Source organism: Magnolia sinica, chromosome 5 (genome assembly GCF_029962835.1).
Source record: "Magnolia sinica isolate HGM2019 chromosome 5, MsV1, whole genome shotgun sequence".
Taxonomy (NCBI): Eukaryota; Viridiplantae; Streptophyta; class Magnoliopsida; order Magnoliales; family Magnoliaceae; genus Magnolia; species Magnolia sinica.
In genome coordinates, this window is record NC_080577.1 from 95,857,325 (window position 1) to 95,877,485 (window position 20,161).

At 38.9% G+C, this 20,161-nt stretch overlaps 1 protein-coding gene across 2 annotated transcripts; it reads right to left on the reverse strand.

Annotated features, from left to right (window-relative positions):
- Nucleotides 1-1,616: 1,616 nt before the first annotated feature.
- LOC131246349 (putative B3 domain-containing protein At3g49610) lies at nucleotides 1,617-19,556 on the reverse strand. 2 transcript variants are annotated; one of them, XR_009171329.1, is made up of 2 exons: nucleotides 19,343-19,556; nucleotides 1,617-2,286 (listed from the first exon to the last, which is right to left on the reverse strand). XR_009171329.1 is itself a non-coding variant. In XM_058246391.1 (2 exons), exon 2 carries the CDS (start codon nucleotides 10,419-10,421, stop codon nucleotides 9,648-9,650), a length of 774 nt encoding a protein of 257 aa, XP_058102374.1. In that variant the 5' UTR covers nucleotides 10,422-10,436; nucleotides 19,343-19,556; the 3' UTR covers nucleotides 8,572-9,647. The 2 variants fall into 2 exon arrangements, 1 of the variants encoding a protein (XP_058102374.1); XM_058246391.1 differs by lacking the exon at nucleotides 1,617-2,286 and adding an exon at nucleotides 8,572-10,436.
- Nucleotides 19,557-20,161: the final 605 nt, after the last annotated feature.

The window sequence follows — 20,161 nt, forward strand, 5'->3', positions numbered from 1 at the left end:
GGCTATTTTTAATTGAGTGTTAGGTGCTTTAGTGAAATGTGAAATGGCCTACTGTTGGTTTTTGATGATTGATCTGGGTCTTTTTTTAGCATTATAAAAAAAATGGGTCGACTCGTGCAGTGCAAACCATGTCTTGCCTGGGGACATGCAAGGTGTTCATCACATGGATTTAAGACGGCAACTCCGACCAACTGGGGTTCACTAGTCCGGCTAACTCTTTCCGTTGAACTGGACCAATGGTCCAACCTCAGTCTGAGTCGACTCATGGGAATCGTCCTTTGAAAACATATTCATCGTTACACAGCCCCACCGTGATGTGTGTCGACCATCAACACCGTGCATTTGATGGGTCCCCTCTAAATTATGGGATATCCCAAAAATCAGCCGTATACGGAACTCAGGTGGGCCATACCATCTAAAATCATGTGAAGACATGCCAAAAACATATAAAAGCACTTGGTGGGGCCCACCTGAGTTTTGAATGCTGCTGAAACTTGGTCTGAACCCTCATCCAAGTGGGACACACATAATGGATGGGCTGGATTTGCAAACCACATCTCGGTGGACCCAAAAAATAATTATGAATGTTTTAATGCTGCACGGCCCCTCCCCACTTCTGTATGTGGTGTGGGCCACACAAGTCACGGATTGACTTGATTTTTGAGACCTAGGCCCACGATGGAATGGTGCATCTGACTGATGGGGTAGATGTTCGAAACTCATCACGGTGGGGCCTACACAACTTGACCTCATGGGACGGTCTTGTGAGGTCGAGCGCATAGTGTGTGTGTGTGTGTATATAGATATTGAAAAATGTGGATGGGAAGGACGGGGCGAGAAAAGCAGTGACAAAAGGGCTTAGAAGTCAGACTTGGACCAGAGGCAAGGATGGCTGGATGAGTGGATGAGAGAGAGAGGATTTGGGGGTGCTTGTTTGGATTGAGAGATGAAAATTATTCAAGGAGTATGGTTTTTTTTTTTTTTTTTTTTTTAAAGTTGATATCAAGTGATTGAGTGAGTTAAGTCGGATGTTTTTGAGCTAAAAAATTCGGCTCCAGTTTCGAGCTGAGTAAGCTTATTTGAGTTGATTCCAGTGAATGAACCGAGCAAACTCGGTTCGTGCACAGCTCAATTTCATATTGGTCCAAACGTATGCATCGGTCAAATTTTTTTTTTTGAAGACACAGGGTGTCCCCACCTCTTTTTTGAAGTGAGACTAATACACACAGATACATGCAATCACCCACGACCACGTGTATCAGGTAAAGCCAACCACGTGAATCGAACCCTCACCTATAGGGAGCAAACCTATGGTGAAGACCATTCAGCTCATGTGACTGCCACACATGTAAGAGAAAAAAAGGTTTAACAAAAAGTCTTTAAAAAGTCCACTTTCGGCAGTAGCATTAGACAGCAGGGCCCACATGATCCGGTGTTCCACACGTGTCCCATGTTCTACGTCATTAGCATACCTCACACATATATATAAATTATTCAGAACACACGGGAATAATTAAAAAAAAGAGGAAAAGAACTCAGCTTTTGAAAAAGGAGGTGCGCTCGTGTGGTACCGGGCTAGCTATTGTGCGCCCTACAATCAGCCCTGAACAGAAACTCAGGTGTACCACACAACAAAGAAGAGTTTGGAAGGCATGCACGACCAATAAAACACAATGAACGGTGTGGATCGATACGACAGTTTGCGTGAGCCCCACAGCAGCACGGTACCACCGCATATTGTGGTGGTTATACCATTACCAGAAGAGCATACCTTGTAAAGATGGTGTCCTTATAAAAGAAACATAAACAGAATTTCCTGTTTTGGTATTCATCATCAACCATGTCTATATGCAATATGATAATAATAATAATAAAAATAAATAAATAAATTTCTAAAAACCATCATTTATTAATTAATTAAAAAAATCCTATAAAAAATGAAAGATAAAAAAGAAATAATTATCTAGATCTTAAATCAAACTCCTTGTTCTTTCTCCTTGATGGAGGAAGAAGATGTTTTTGCCTCTAAAGTAATATGTGGACAAAAAATGATGAAACCCAACTCATTATTATTTCCATAGCAGAAGAACCATATCCTTACATTACTACCCACATTCAGTCCATTTTTCATCACTAACTTCTTCCAATCTTTGATGAATACATATTGGTTGACACTGGGCCAATAAGTGAATATTAGATTATACCATCGGCCCATTTGATCGATGCCTATGACTTTGATCCCGTAATTGCTATTCATCATCAATTCCTCTTCCTTTTTCGTCATTGCTGGGATAACAACAACAATATTATGAAATCCACATTGAGAGCTTGAATTATATCTAAAATCCTTCCAAGAGTTGTATGTGTAATATATGTATATCACCGGACTATTATTCTATTAGGCACGTGACCCACTAATGATGTCCCAAAACAATTAGATTATCAATTGCATCACAATAATTACTTTAATATGATGATCAACACCCTTCAATCATTTTCCATGTATATAAATGGTTAAAAATCATTGGTTAGTCACTCGGACATGATTTTGTACTTGTGGCCCATTCGAGACTTGAAATTTTATCATTTTCAGGCAAATCATATATTTCAGCAGGCTTATTACAACCATTGTGTCAAACATTACATCCGTTCAGTAATTAAATATATTAAAGTTGATACAGTAATTAAATTCAAGCCCATGTAAATATACCATGCATGGCTACTTTTGTATTTAAGTTGATTTCCAATCAAGGCTGCCAAACACAATAAGAGTATTTCAAATCTAGGGGTTTCAAAACCAAGCTCCTAAACAGGCTAATAATAACCAAAAAAAAAAACCATTCTCCATTCATTGATTAAAAGAATAAAAAATAAAATATCAAAGAATGTTGTAATAGAAAAAAAAAAAAGGAATAAAAAAGACTCGACTCTTTCAATGTGCTTCTTCCACCGTACTTGTAGAAACCGTTGATGTATGATAAGATGGTTGGAGTTGTTGAATAGAGTGCGAGGGAGTGACGATGAAACCCAATTCCTTAAGGCCCGTTTGGCCGGGCGGATTGGAAGGGATTGGAAGTTAAATCCCGGGATTGGCCGGATGTGCCAAACAGACGGGGTGATCTGATCCCCGGATATAGCAATCCCATGGATCTTAAGACAATCCATTGACAACACCATCATTGCCTTTAAATCCCATCCAATCCACCCTAATCCGTTCAAATATGCCTGGAACGTGTTTGGTTCGAGAGATTGGAAGGGATGGAAAGGTTTAATCCCGGGATTGGCCGGGCGTGCCAAACAGACTCCATATAGCAATCCCATGGGATCTAAAGACAATCCCCTGACAACACCATCATTACCTTGAAATCCATGCCATCCACCCTAATTCCATTCAATCCCTTCCAATCCACCCGGCCAAACGGGCCCTTATTCTTTCCATAGCGGAAGAACCAAATTCTTATATTAGTATCCGCCACAAATCCATTTACTATCACCAGCTTTTTCCATCCTTTTTGGAATACATATTGGTGGAGGCTAGACCAATGCTGGAGCTTTATATTATGCTGTCGGCCCATCTGATCAACGGCAATAACTCTAAACTTTTCTTTCGGATCCATCAGACGTTCTTCTTCAATTTTTGTCATTGCTGGGATGAGCACCTTCAATGACTCCTTTTTTAGGAACAAAGGGCAAAGGTTCGACATCACATCGCTGGTGGTGAGAGTCTTATTACATAGGTAGATAAGATCCCCACCGCCCATCTTGAGGTAGACCTGAATCCAAGACCCCTATTCTGGGAGTGGCAGACATGGCCTCTTCTCACAAGAGATTTGCATCTCTCTATTATTTGTCTTTTTGTTGAGGAGGATTTTGAGGGATTGGTGCTTTGCATTTTCCAGCGAAGCGATTCTGGTTAAAGCATCAAAATCCGGCTTTGGAGCTTTTGAGTTGCTGCCGCTGCAGCTTCCGCCTCTCAATTCTTCTTGAATCTCAGCTTTGCTCTTTTTCCTACATGGAATAAACATTTTCTCTTCTTTTTCTCCTTTTTCATTCTCTTTCCTTTTCATCGACGTTTGGCAAGAGAGAGATTTCATGGCCATTCTTGAAAACGGTTGGAAAGAAATGTAGAGAGAGAGAGAGAGGAAGCAATGTAAAGAAATAAATGGAGAGGCAGAGAGAAGAACGTTTGTGAAAACCGTTCCGCAGAGTTTCCTAATAGAAATAAGGGGAGAGAAGAAAATTAGAAATAAGGAGATACGGAGGGAGGGTGGATCTCTCTGCGTGGGAAGCCAAAGTTCTGTTCAAAACTGACAATACATAGGCATTTATCAGTGTAAAATTACGATTCACTACTATATTTCTCTGTGACTAAAAAGGATGGCCTAAGCTCTCAGACATGCATTGATGGTTAGGGCCTGTCATGGATTGTTTATGATTCTATAGAATCTTAGTTAAATTTTTTGTAAGATAGACTATAAAATGTTTTCTTGTTACAGTAAAATTTGGAATGCTTTTATGGATGGTTACGATCATATTGATTTATATGTATTGTAGAATGATGCTTAGAAATCAAATATCTTTTTTTGATGGTCTACATTATCAAATGCTGTTTTGGGAAGGTTATGTGTTGACTGGTAAATATAGACAATCATATATGTCATTGGGTTGTAAATATTCATATTTGATCATTGAACTTGCGTATGTGGGGGTGTCAATGGGCCACGCTCTATTAATGTTTTTGTCTTAAATTATTATTGTGATTAGTTAGTTTATGGTTGTGACTTATAATTGTGATTTGTAAGTTAGATAATTAGTTGCCCGTTTGAAGATTTCAATGGGGCCATACATAGATATGGTGTGTTTTTGGTGGCATAGAAATCACTCAAATTGTCTCATTTTGGACAGTTCAAGGTTAGATGGATAGTATGCTTTCATATAACTTATTTAAATGTTCATGCCTGATCTACGGTCCATCTCCTCGTTTCTCTCTAGATATGTTTTTTCCGTTCTGTATCCAATGCCAAATATCTTTACATTGTTTTAGATATTTGGCATCGGAATGTAACGTAAGATCAACTTATCTAGAGAGGCATGGGGAGATGCTGCCGGATTTTCGGCGTGGACGTTTAAATGAGAATATGAAAGTATTACAATCTATCCAACCTTGGATGGGTAACTAATTTAAGATTTAATTGTATTAGCTTAGAATTGATGGAGTAGACGCGGATGTGCGTTGGAGCTATTCGGATGTTGAGCGGGGGTCCCTGTAAGGTGAGAACTACTGTTATGACCATGATGAAGCTGTTCATTTCCTATGGACAACATTGGAGTGGACTAGCCATTTGGACGGGCCCGTGTTTATGTATTAGCTCATAATTGATGGAGTAGACCTGAATGTACGTCGGAGCTATTCGGATGTTGAGCGGGGGTCCCTGAAAGGTGCGAACTGCTGTTATGACCATGATGAAGTTGTTCATTTCTTATGGAAAGCATTGAAGTGGCCTGGCCATTTGGACAGACCCGTGTCTATGTATTAGCTCATAATTGATAGAGCAGACCCGGATGTACGTCGGAGCTATCCGGATGTTGAGCGGGGGTCCCTGGAAGTTGGGAACCGCTGTTATGACCATAATGAAGCTGTTCATTTCCTATGGACAGCATTGAAGTGGCCTGACCATTTGAACATGCCCGTGTTTATGTAGCTCGATTGAAAACCTTTGTGGCCCCAATTAGTTTTGAGGTCCACTTGAGCTTTGGATCTACCTCATTCTTTAGCTTATGTCCTAAACCTTAACCTAAACCTAAACCTATAACCTTAACCTAAACCTATAACCTATAGCATTAATCTTAACCTAAACCTAAACTTATAACCTATAACTTAAAACTATAACCTTAACCTAAACTTAAACCTATAACCTATAGCATTAACCTTAACTTAAACTTATAACCTATAACCTTAACCTAAACCTAAACCTATAAACTTATAACCTATAACCTAAACCTATAACCTATAACCTAAACCTAAACCTATGACCTATGACCTAAACTCAATTCTCTAAACCTTAACCTATAACCTAACCTAAACCTAAACCTATAACCTAAACCTAAACCTACACTTATAACCTAAACCTATAACCTTAACCTAAACCTAAACCTAAACCTATAAACTTATAACCTTAACCTCTAACCTATAACCTAAACTCAATTCCCTAAACCTAAACCTATAACCTACACTTATAACCTAAGCCTAAACCTAAACCTAAAACCTAAACCTAAACCTACACTTATAACCTAAACCTATAACCTAAACCTAAACCTAAACCCGATCCCGAACCCGATTTCCTAAACCTAAACTTATAGCCTTAACCTAAAACCTATTCTCAAATCCCAAAACCTATAACCTAAACTCAATTCTCTAAACCTTAACCTATAACCTAAACCTAAACCTATAACTTTAACCTAAACATAAAATCTAAACCTAAACCTATACTTATAACCTAAACCTATTCTTATAACCTAAACCTATACTTATAACCTAAACAGTGGTAGTAAAATAGCTACCGTTGAAACCTCCTTGGTCCACTGCGACAAAGCAAAATTTATGTGTTCCTATGAATGTTTCAATGGTGGATATCCAATCGTCCCTGTTTCCCTTGAGTTTTGGATTTGTTTCATTTTTGGTCTAACGTTCTAAAATAATCCGAAAAAAAAGGGCAGACGTGGTGGATTTCGCATCAACACCAAGTGGACCCCACCAAACGTCCGGTCGCACGAACTCACTGCTAAAGAAATCCGCGTCCAGCACGACTTGGCTGCCGCAGATTTTCTGCTAAAGCCTCTCGCAGTAATTCCCACGATGGTATGCTAGGTGGGCCCACCGTGATGTTTGTGAGAAATCCACACCGTTCATCCGTTTTGATAGCTCATTTTAGGACATGCTCTAAAAATGAGGTGGATCCAAAACTCAAGTATGCCACATGACAGGAAATGGTTGGGATTCATTGACCACCGTTTGAAACATTTATTTGGCCACCAAGTTTCAATAACTCTTTCTTAGTTTTTCCTCTCATAGGGCTTACACGAGTTTAATCCACCTCATTTTTAGTCTCATGTCCTAAAATGAGCTCTCCAAACAAAAGAACAGTATAGATTTCCCATGATGTGGGCAGGGCACTTATCTCAGGCCCACCTCTACTATGTATGCATTTTATATCCAGGTCGTCCATTCTTAATTTAAGCGCATGATTCAAAACTGAAGTAGATAAAAATTTCAGGTGGACCACACTACAAGAATAAGTGATAGTCGAACGCCACTATTAAAAAATAACTTAATTCAACAACAATTTTTATCGACTATCCAATCTGTTAATAAGGTCACATGGACATGAATGAAGATTGACCGAAAGCTTTTATAAGCTACAAAAGTTTTTAATTGTTAATAATAACTATTTTTTATGGCGTAGTCCACCTGAAATTTATTTTTATATGCTTTATTATGCACCCAATGCACTAAAATAAACTGAAAAAACAGAATGACAGTGTAACTATGGATACATTGAGAAGCATTAGGTAGACGGATTTCCAGCTAAAGCCTTTTACCGGAGGTTCCTAACATGGGATGCTAGGTGGAGCCAACATTTGTGTTTGTGAGAAATCCACTCTGTCCGTCCATCTTTCCAGATCATTTTAGAACATGAGACTAAAAGTAAGGTGGATCCAAAATTCAAGGGGCCATATGAGAGGAAAAACTCAAAAAAAGTTACCAACCGTTGAAACATTTTTGAGTTCTGACTTGACATTTATATACCATCCAAACCATTTATAAGGTCATTCCCACTGGGATGAATTGAAAACACAAAAACTTAAGACTCACATGGAACTTTTGTTGCCAACTGTTTCCTCTCTTATAGTCGCCTTGAGTTTCGAATCCATCTGATATTTAGTCTCTTGACCTAAAATGATCCAGAAAAATGGATGAATGGAGTGGATTTCTCACAAACATCACGGTTGGTCCCACATAACATCCTGGCACACGAACTTCACTTGAAGGGCTTTTACCGTAGCTTTTTCTATAATTGGCATATGCAAGCAAAGGCTCGGGTGGGCCCACGATAATTCTAAATTTCTAATTTGAATCCAATCCCTGTTAGTTAAAAGTACAAAAAAAATCCCTCCATCCATTATTCAGGTGGACCAGAAGATTGTAATTAAACAATATGAAGGGCAATGATGCTCCTATGAGAATTAAGGGGTGATGTCTCTCCCAACTATTTTCTTTAGTGCTGGCCACCTTAATCATAAATTACCATGATTATTTATACGTGGACCAAACATGAAATTTAATATATAACGGTTGGGATGGATTTCACATAAACATAACAATTAGCAATTATAAGGTGGGCCAATCTATAAAAATTAATGTACAACATTCAAAATATTCCAATTCATTTGTTGTTTATCTAATGCTGTAATTAACCTATTTATTTATTTATTTTTTTCATATTATTTCCATGATGTGATTCATACCTTTGACAGGTTGGATGTTATACACACACCATTTAGACCCCACAAATCTTGAAATTCACTACTTTCTAAAGAAAACAATTAAAGGAGAGCATGTTTGTAATTCCATCCCTCAAAATGCCCCCCTTCACATAAAATTTGTTTCAAGTAAAAGTACAGATTATTCACAAATTTCCAGGAAACGCCCACCCTTCAGTTTTGATGGGACCCACTGTTATGTGTATGCGAGATCATCTCTAATGATTAGATGTGTCATCTTAGGATAAGCAAAGAGACAAAAAATAGTCTGACCTCTACCTAAGGTGGGCCCTACCAAAAGAAACACTTTGTAGGATGTCCACCACTGGTTTTTACTGGGCCTACCGTGATGATTATAAGAAATCCACTCCAACCATTAGATGATACACCAAAATTTAGGTTCGGATCCAGAAATACAGGCCCATCTATGATTTATGCATGCCACAATAAGGGAAACAATTTGGAGGGTAAGCCTTTCCCTGATCACCATTCCTAGTGGATAGTAAACCTGAATCATGTATAGAGTTGAGTTTTGGGCCTTTACCATAATAAGTGGTGAAGCACTTGGTGGGCAGGGTAGATTTCATATAAACATCATAGTGGGGCTTACAATAGTCATGAAATCATGTAGATACAAGTTGTGGGAGTCACCACCAATATGCGTATCAAAGTAAGATAAGAACCGTTAATGTTCTGTGGCCCACGATTGATTTCAATCCTAATTCAACTCAAGACTGGAAGATTAAGGGAATTTCAGTTTATAAGTTGAGTATATTAGGACGGTTATGAGAATATAACATTGTATCTAAATTCAGTATGTACATGTGTGTCATTGATAAGTTGGCTCTTTTGTGAGTTGGGCACATCAAAGTGGCCCATCACTAATGAATGGATCATATTTATCATATTGAGTGTACTTGCATTCATTGATTAACAACAACAATTAAGTAAAACAATTAAGTTTCCTATTCTTAGAATAACAACAACAATAATACTAATAATAACTAAAAAAAATAAAAATCCTCTATTCATTGATTAAAAGAATAAAAAAAAATCAAAGAATGTTATAATAGAAAAAAATAAAATAAAAAAGACTTAAGAGTCTTTCAATGTGCTTCTTCCACTGTACTTGTAGAATCCGTTGATGTACGAGAAGATGGTTGGAGTTGTTGAATAGAGTATGAGGGAATGACGATGAAACCCAATTCCTTATTTTTTCCATAGCGGAAGAACCAAATTCTTATATTAGTATCGTTTCCAAATCCATTTTCCATCACTAGCTTTTTCCATCCTTTTTGGAATACATATTGGTGGACGCTAGACCAATACTGGAGCTCTATATTATACTGTCGGCCCATCTGATCAACGGCTATAACTATAAACTTTTCTTTCGGATCCATCAGACGTTTTTCTTCACATTTTGTCATTGCTGGGATGAGCACCTTCAACGCCTCCTTCGTTTTCAGGAACAAACGGCAAAGGTTCGGCATCACATCGCTGGCTGTGAGAGTCTTATTACATAGGTAGACAAGATCCCCACCGCCCATCTTGAGGTAGACCTGAATCCAAGACCCCCATTCTGGAAGTGGTAGGCATGGCTTCTTCCCACAAGAGATTTGTATCTCTCTATTATTTGTCTTGTTTTTGAGGAAGATTTTGAGGGATTGGTGCTTTGCATTTTCCAACGAAGCGATTCTGGTCAATGTATCAAAATCCAGCTTTGGATCTTTTGAGCTGCTGTCGCTGCAGCTTCCGCCTCTTAATTCTTCTTGAATCTCAGCTTTGCTCTTTTTCCAACATGGAATAAACATTTTCTCTTCTTCCTCTCCTTTTTCATTCTCTTTCCTTTTCATCGACCTATGGCAAGAGAGAGATTTCATGGCCAATCTTGAAAACTGTTGAAAAGAAATATAGAGAGAGAGGAATCAAAGTAAAGAAATAAAAGGAGAGAAGAAGAAGAACGTTTGTGGAAACCGTTCTACAGAGTTTCCTAATAGAAATAAGGAGATGGAATAAAATTAGAAATTAGGAGATGCGGAGGGTGTGTGTATCTCCCTGCGCGGGAAGCCGAGAACGCGGTTTTACTGCCAAAGCCTTACGCAGCAAGTAATTGCCAAGGGAAGATAAGTGGGGCCCACCGTGATGTTGGTTAGAAATCTACTCCGTTCATCCGTTTTTTCATATTATTTTAGAACTTTGGACAAAAAATAAGGCAGATACAAAACTCAAGTAGCCGCACGACAGGAAATAGTGATAGTAAAATGGCTATCGCTGAAACCTCCTTGGTCCATTGCGACAAAGCAAAACTTCTGTGGTACTAAGAATGTTTCAACGGTGGATATACAATCGTCACTGTTTCATGCGGTACAGCCCACTTGAGTTTTGGATCTATTTCATTTTTAGTCCAACGTTCTAAAATGATCTGGAAAAAATGAATGGACGTACGTGGATTTCTCGTAAACACTACGGTGGACCCCACCAAGCTTCCGTTCGCACAAATTACTTTGAAGGAAATCCACGTAAAGCCTTTCGCAAGAAGTTACTGCACTGGTATGGTGGGTGGGGCCACCGTGATGTTTGTGAGAAATCCATACTGTTCATCCGTTTTGAGAGCTCATTTTATGATATTATACAAAAAATGAGCTGGATTCAAAATTCAAGTAGTACACAAGAGATGAAACAGTTAGGGTCCAATGACCACCGTTTGAAACATTTGTATGGCTACAAAGTTACGCACCAGCCACATTTCATGTAAACATCCCGGTGGGCCCACAGAGTCCTGAAACCATGTGGCTACAAGTTGTTGGGGTCACCACCAATCTGCATCTTACTATGAAAAGTAAGATGAGAGCCGTTGATGATTTGTAGCCCATGATTTGGACGATTCAATCCTAGTTAAATTCACGACTAAAAGAAAAATAGAGTTTTACTTTATATATAAGTAGATTATATTAGTATGCTTATGAGAATATAACTCTGCAGTATCCAAATTCAGTATGTACACGTGTGGCATTGATAAGTTGGCTCTTTTCTTTTGTGACTCGGGCACATTACAGTGGCCCATCACTAATGAACAGTTCATATTTATCACGTGTGCTACTTCGATTCTGAGTTCTCGATTGGGCAACTGAAAGTATCTGATTTTCTAGTCTTTGTCCTATTTTACTTCAACATTGAATCGGAAATATCGGAAATACCATCTAGACAGCCTTTCGCAGCAATTTTCTACGATGGGATGTTAGTTGGGACCCACCGTGATGTTTGTGAGAACCCATCCCGTCCATCCTTTTTTATAGCTCTTATTTGTACGTAAGCCCAAAGATGAGGCAGATCCAATAGGCCTCACGGTGGGAAAAGTTGGGTAGGAAATCCCCATCGTTAAAACCTCGTGGGGTCCACCGTGATGGTTATATGCTATCCATACCCTTCATAAGGTCATTCTTTCTGGGATGAACTGAAAACATAAAAAATATTAGCTTGATTTAAAACTGATGTAGCCTCATTTATATTTTAACGGTGGATGTTGAATCCTCACGGTTTCCTGTCGTGCTACCCACTTAAGTTTTGGATCTTTCTCATTTTTGGGCCTATGTTTTAACATAATCTAGAAAAAGGGATGGACGGGGTCGATTTCTCACAAAGTGGGCCACTCCTAGCTTGCTGTCGCAGGAAGTTCACCATAGGCTTTCAGAGGCAATCTGCGTCCATCCAATCTTCATGCATTGGCTCCCTGCTGCCTGCAGATTTTTGATCGGTTTTGTGAAACATTTTGGTAGCCGTCCATTTTTGTTCCACTGATCGAGTGACTACTATATCGGATCACCTTGAATTTTGTTCAATCACCCATCAATGTGACGGCCCACCAATAAGTACCAGTGACACATACTGTCCCATGCAAAAGGCGGGCCCCACTGTGAAGATTGCTTCTTTTTTTTTCCTCTTCTCAAAATGATGGCTTTTTCTGACCGTTGATCATCTATGTTTGTTTTGACCCATGTGAGTGCATGAATGTGTGGGGTGTAAGTGCATGTGTAGTAAAAATTAAAAAAAAAACCATCTACCTAATTTTTATTTTTATTTTATTTTATTTTTTATTATTTTTTTGGGTTAGCTTGTTAGTACACACACCCATGTCAGGACACACACTCCATGTTAGCCACCCCTGCTAGGGATCAATACCAAGACCTCAAGTGTTGAAACGAGACCATCTACCTAAATTGACTTCACTTTTCTTATATTTTTCCCTTTCCTCTCTGTCTTGGGGTGAATGGGTCCCTACTTGTTTAGCCTCTCCTCCCTTTAATGGGACTCATTATAAGAATTCAAGGTATTCACATAAAAGTATTAGTATAGTGCTCCACACCTCTACAAATTTCAAGTGTACCTTACATCATCAAAAGTTTACAATCTTACCTATCTTGCACTTTGACCCAAATCTTTCTGCTAACCATAGTCTTTGCCCATGGACCAAAATCTCATTCGAGCACATGAGGTGGACTACTAAAAAGATTTTAATGTTGGGTGCATATTAAGCTCGATTAAACCATTTTAACAATGTGGCTGGAACATTTTGGCTGTTAGTTCAATGTCATCGAAGTGAATTTGATGTCATCGACGGTTTGTTGATGCCATTGAAGTCCCATCGAAGCTGTCATCAAATTATCAAGTAGAGTTACGCAGAGTTATGTATCTATGGTAAAGAGATGTTATAAATATGGGTGTAATTGGGATTAGGAGATATCTAAGAGCTTTCTAATTCATTCATAGGATTTTCAAAGGCTTGTAAGAGAAGATTCAAGGCTTGTTCGAATTGGTTAATCTCTTTATCTCTTGTAATTTCTACTTTCATAGTGATATTTGTCGCTTTGTGCGGTGGTCTTTTTCCACAAGGATTTTTCCATGTTAAATTTGGTTTGTTTGAGATTGGACTTGGTTGTTGTGATTAGAGTACTTTGCTTGATTCGTCTATGTATGCTTTCGTGTTCCCCCAACACCAGATAGAAAGAAGCTTCAACCAAAATGGAAGTTTCTTATAAATGTGATCATGTAGTGTAACTTCTAGAAATGATCAAGAACGTGCGGAAGCATTGGAGGTAATTGGTACTAGTGAAAATCATGGATGGTCTGATCTACTATCCATGATCTACTAGAGGAGTGATTGAATCTAGTGGTAATGTGTGATCAATTATGAGGAGTCATTATATGGACGATCATCTCTCAGATCTAACAATAGTGTAAGATCAACGGTTCGATCTAAAAATGACAAGTAATCAACAGTCCTATGTAGTGATAATGGATGATCAACAGTTGGGTCAATACAAACATAGATGATCAACAGTCAGAAAAAGCTATCATTTTGAGGAGAAGAAAAAAAAAACAATCTTCACAGTGGGGCCCGCCTTTTGCATGGGACAGTATGTGTCACTGGCACTTATTGGTGGGCCGTCACATTGATGGGTGACTGAACAAAATTCAAGGTGATCCGATATAGTAACCACTCAATCAGTGGAACAAAAATGGACGGCTACCAAAATGTTTCACAAAACCGATCAAAAATTTGCAGGTAGCAGGGAGCCAATGCATGAAGATTGGATGGACGCAGATTACCTCTGAAAGCCTATGGCAGGAACTTCCTGCGACAGCAAGCTAGGTGTGGCCTATTGTGATGTTTGTGAGAAATCCACCCCGTCCATCCCTTTTTCTAGATTATGTTAAACATAGGCCCAAAAATGAGAAAGATCCAAAACTTTAGTGGGTAGCACGACAGGAAACCATGAGGATTGAACGTCCACCGTTAAAATATAAATGAGGCTACATCAGTTTTAAATCAAGCTAATATTTTTTATGTTTTCAGTTCATCTCACAAAGAATGACCTTATGAAGGGTATGGATAGCATATAACCATCACGGTGGACCCAAGAGGCTTTAACGGTGGGGATTTCCTACCCAACTTTTCCCACCGTGAGGCCCATTGGATCTACCTCATCTTTGGGCTTACGTACAAATAAGAACTGTAAAAAAGGAAGGACGGGATGGATTTCTCACAAACATCACAGCGGGCCCCAACTAACATCCCATCGTAGAAAATTGCTGCGAAAGGCTTCACAGGCAATTCTAGTCTAGATGGTATTTCTGGTATTTCTGATTCAATGTCGAAGTAAAATAGGACAAAGACTAGAAAAATCAGATATTTTCAGTTGCCCAATCGAGAACTCAGAATCGAAGTAGCACACGTGATAAATATGAACTGTTCATTAGTGATGGGCCACTGTAATGTGCCCAAGTCACAAAGTCACAAAAGATAAGAACCAACTTATCAATGCCACACGTGTACATACTGAATTTGGATACTGCAGGGTTATATTCTCATAAGCATACTAATATAATCTACTTATATATAAAGTAAAACTCCTTTTTTCTGTTAGTCGTGAATTTAACTAGGATTGAATTGTCCAAATCGTGGGCTACAAATCATCCACGGCTCTCATCTTACTTTTCATAGTAAGAAGCAGATCGGGGGTGACCCCAACAACTTATAGCCACATGGTTTCAGGACTCTGTGAGCCCACCGGGATGTTGACATGAAATATGGCTGGTGCGTAACTTTGTAGCCATACAAATGTTTCAAATGGTGGTCACTAGACCCTAACTGTTTCATCTCTTGTGTACCACTTGAATTTTGAATCCAGCTCATTTTTTGTATAATATCATAAAATGAGCTCTCAAAACGAATGAACGGTGTGGATTTCTCACAAACATCACGGTGGCCCCACCTACCATACCAGCGTAGTAACTTCTTGCGAAAGGCTTTACGCGGATTTCCTTCGAAGGAATTTGTGCAAACGGAAGCTTGGTGGGTTCCACCGTAGTGTTTATGAGAAATCTACATACATCCATTCGTTTTTTCCAGATCATTTTAGAACGTTGGACTAAAAATGAAATAGATCCAAAACTCAAGCGGGCTGTACCGCATGAAACAGTGACGATTGTATATCCACCGTTGAAACATTCTTAGTACCACAGAAGTTTTGCTTTGTCACAATGGACCAAGGAGGTTTCAACGGTAGCCATTTTACTATCACTGTTTCCTGTCATGCGGCTACTTGGGTTTTGGATCTGCCTTATTTTTTGTCCAAAGTTCTAAAATAATATGAAAAAACGGATGAACGGAGTAGATTTCTAACCAACATCACGGTGGGCCTCACTTATCTTCCCTTGGCAATTACTTGCTGCGTAAGGCTTTGGCAGTAAAACCGCGTTCCTGGCTTCCCGCGCAGAGAGATACACCCACCCTCTGTATCTCCTAATTTCTAATTTTATTCCATCTCCTTATTTCTATTAGGAAACTCTGCGTAACGGTTTCCACAAACATTCTTCTTCTTCTTCTCTCCTTTTATTTCTTTACTTTGATTCCTCTCTCTCCATATTTCTTTTCAACAGTTTGCAAGAATGACTATGAAATCTCTCTCTTGCCATACGTCGATGAAAAGGAAAGAGAATGAAAAAAGAGAAGAAGAAGAGAAAATGTTTATTCCATGTTGGAAAAAGAGCAAAGCTGAGATTCAAAAAGAATTAAGAGGCGGAAGCTGCAGCGACAGCAGCTCAAAAGATCCAAAGCTGGATTTTGATACATTGACCAGAATCGCTTCGCTGGAAAATGCAAAGCACCAATCCCTCAAAATCTTCCTAAAAAACAAGACAAGTAATAGAGAGATACAAATCTCTTATGGGAAGAAGCCATGCCTACCACTTCCAGAATGGGGTCTTGGATTCAGGTCTACCTCAAGATGGGCGGTGGGGATCTTGTCTACCTATGTAATAAGACTCTCACAGCCAGCGATGTGATGCTGAACCTTTGCCATTTGTTCCTAAAAACGGAGGAGGCATTGAAGGTGCTCATCCCAGCAATGATAAAATGTAAAGAAAAACGTCTGATGGATCTAAAAGAAAAGTTTATAGTTATAGCCGTTGATCAGATGGGCCGACAGTATAATATAGAGCTCCAGCATTGGTCTAGCGTCCACCAATATGTATTGCAAAAAGGATGGAAAAAGCTAGTGATGGAAAATGGATTTGGGAACGATACTAATATAAGAATTTGGTTCTTCCGCTATGGAAAGAATAAGGAATTGGGTTTCATCGTTATTCCCTCATACTCTATTCAACAACTCCAACCATCTTCTCGTACATCAATGGATTCTACAAGTACAGTGGAAGAAGCACATTGAAAGACTCTTAAGTCCTTTTTATTCTTTTTTTTTTTTTCCTATTATAACATTCTTTGATTTTTTTATTTATTTATTTATTCTTTTAATCAATGAATAGAGGATTTCTTTTTTTTAGTTATTATTAGTATTATTGTTGTTGTTATTCTAAGAATAGGAAACTTAATTGTTTTACTTAATTGTTGTTGTTAATCAATGAATGCAAGTACACTCAATATGATAAATATGATCCATTCATTAGTGATGGGCCACTTTGATGTGCCCAACTCATAAAAGAGCCAACTTATCAATGACACACGTGGACATACTGAATTTAGATACAATGTTATATTCTCATAACCGTCCTAATATACTCAACTTATAAATTGAAAGTCCTTTAATCTTCCAGTCTTGAGTTGAATTAGGATTGAAATCGATCGTGGGCCACAGAACATCAACGGTTCCTATCTTACTTTGATACGCATATTGGTGGTGACTCCCACAACTTGTATCTACATGATTTCATGACTCTTGTAGGCCCCACTATGATGTTTATATGAAATCTACCCTGCCCACCAAGTGTTTCACCACATACTATGGTAAAGGCCTAAAACTCAACTCTATACATGATTCAGGTTTACCATACACTAGGAACGGTGATCAGGGAAAGGCTTACCCTTCAAATTGTTTCTCTTATTGTGGCATGCATAAATCATAGATGGGCCTGTATTTCTGAATCCGAACCTAAGTTTTGGTATATCATCTAATGGTTGGAATGGATTTCTTATAATCATCATGGTAGGCCCTGTAAAAACCAATGGTGGACATCCTACAAAGTGTTTCTTTTGGTAGGGCCCACCTTAGGTAGAGGTCAGACTATTTTTTGTCTCTTTGCTTATCCTAAGATAATACATCTAATCATTAGAGATGATCTCGCAAACACATAACGGTGGGTCCCATCAAAATTGAAGGGTGGGTGTTTCCTGGAAATTTATGGATAATCTGTATTTTTAATTGAAACAAATTTTATGTGAAGGGGGGCATTTTGAGGGATGGAATTACAAACATGCTCTCCTTTAATTGTTTTCTTTAGAAAGTAGTGAATTTCAAGATTTGTGGGGTCTAAATGGTGTGTGTATAACATCCAACCTGTCAAAGGTATGAATCACATCATGGAAATAACATGAAAAAAAAAAAAAAACATAGGTTAATTATAGCATCAGATAAACAACAAATGAATTGGAATATTTTGAATGTTGTACATTAATTTTTATAGATTGGCCCACCTTATAATTGGGTCCATCAGATTTTTAGTTTGTCTAATGATAATGTAGGTGTTAATATGATGGACGGTTTGGATATAAGACACATACAAAAAGTTAAGGGGTAGCAATGTAATTTTGAACCACCTAAAATTTTAGGGGCTAATTGTTATGTTTATGTGAAATCCATCCCAACCGTTATATATTAAATTTCATGTTTGGTCCACGGATAAATAATCATGGTAATTTATGATTAAGGTGGACAACAAAAAAGAAAATAGTTGGGAGAGACGTCACCCCTTAATTTTCACAGGAGCATCATTGCTCTTTATATTGTTTAATTACAATCTTCTGGTCCACCTAAATAATGGATGGAGGGGAATTTTTTTTGTACTTTTAACTAACATGGATTGGATTCAAATTAGAATTATAGTGGGCCCACCCGAGCCTTTGCTTGCATATGCCAATTATAGGCCCTTCAAGTGAAGTTCCTGTGCCAGGATGTTATGTGGGGCCAACTGTGATGTTTGTGAGAAATCCACTCCGTTCATCCATTTTTCTGGATCATTTTGGTGAATTTCGCAATGTAAGAGAAATGGAGACCTAGTTCATGCACATGTTGACACAGTAGAACATATGGCCCACTGCCAAACATGGAGTGGAAGGAAGCGGATTGCGTACTGAGTAACTCAGTACGATTAGCATACTGAGTAAACTTTGTGAGGTTCATCATGATTTATGTATTTTATCCACTCAGTTCATCCATTTTATGAGATAATTTTAGAGCTCTAGCCCAAAATTAAAGTATATCCAACACTCAAATGGGCCACACCACAGGAAACAGTGTGAATTGAAGATCTACCGTTGAAAAATTCTTGGGGGCCACAGAAGTTTGGATCAAGCTTATTTTTATGTTTTCCCTTCATCCATGTCTGTAAGAGTTTTTGAACAGTTTGGATGACAAACAAACATCACTGTGGGGCCTAACAAGGTTTCAACGGTGGATCATTATTCCCACTGTTTCCTGTAGTATGATATGCTTGATCTTTGGATATTCTTCAATTTTGGGATCAACGCCTTAAATTATATGGAAAAACGGATGGACGGCGTGGATAGACGACATACGTTCACGGTGGGGCCAACTGAGTTTACTCAGTACGATAAGAGCGTACTGAGTAACTCAGTACGCAATCCGATTTCGGAGTGGAATTGGCACAGGACCAGATGCAATTCCATCCCACCTAAGCCCTTCTAATCCCACTGCCCAAACACGCCCTAAATCCCCAAATCCCTAAATCGATATTGAGATTGAGAGAGATTGAGAGAGAGAGATACCTCACTGTCGTGAATGACCTTCAACCGAGCTTCAGAGAGAGAGAGAGGGCGTGCGTGGGTACGGCGTTCGGCAACGGACCGCAAGAGAGATCAGAGAGAGAGGAAGAGAGAGACAGAGAGAGAGAGGAGGGAGAGGATGCGAGAGAGACAGAGAGAGGACAGGGTGGAGAGATCAGAGAGAGAGGAAGAGAGAAAGAGAGCGAGAGGAGGGAGAGGGTGCGAACAGGGAAAAGGAGAGAGAGAGAGGGGGGGACGTGGATTTCGTGCGAAAGACTTTAGCAGGAAGTTCCTGCGCAAGATTCTGTGTGGTCCTACTTGGTTGTTTGTGTGAAATCTAACCCCTCTATCCGTTTTTTAAGCTAATTTTATGACGTGGGACCAAAATCGAGGAGAATCATAAACTCAAATGGGCCACACGAGAGGAAACAGTGGAGATTTAGTGACCACCGTTGAAATATTTATATGTCCATAAAAGTTTTTGACGATATAATTTTTTTGGTTTTTTCACTTTATCTAAGTGAAAATGACCTTAGAAACGGTTCAGATGCAATATAAACAGCAAGGTAGAGCCTTGGAAGGTTTCAACGGTAGGCATTCCTTTCCCCACTGTTTCATCTCCTATGTTCCACTTGAGTTTTGGATCCTGTTCATTTTTGGTAAAATGTCTTAAAATGAGGTAGAAAAACGGATGGACGGCTTTGATTTCTCACAAACATAGCAACGGTCCCGCCTAGAATCCTTGCGCAGGAACTTCCCGCGAAAGGCTTTCGCAGGAAATCCGCGTCCCACTCTCCCGGGGCGGCTTACATACGGGCTGAG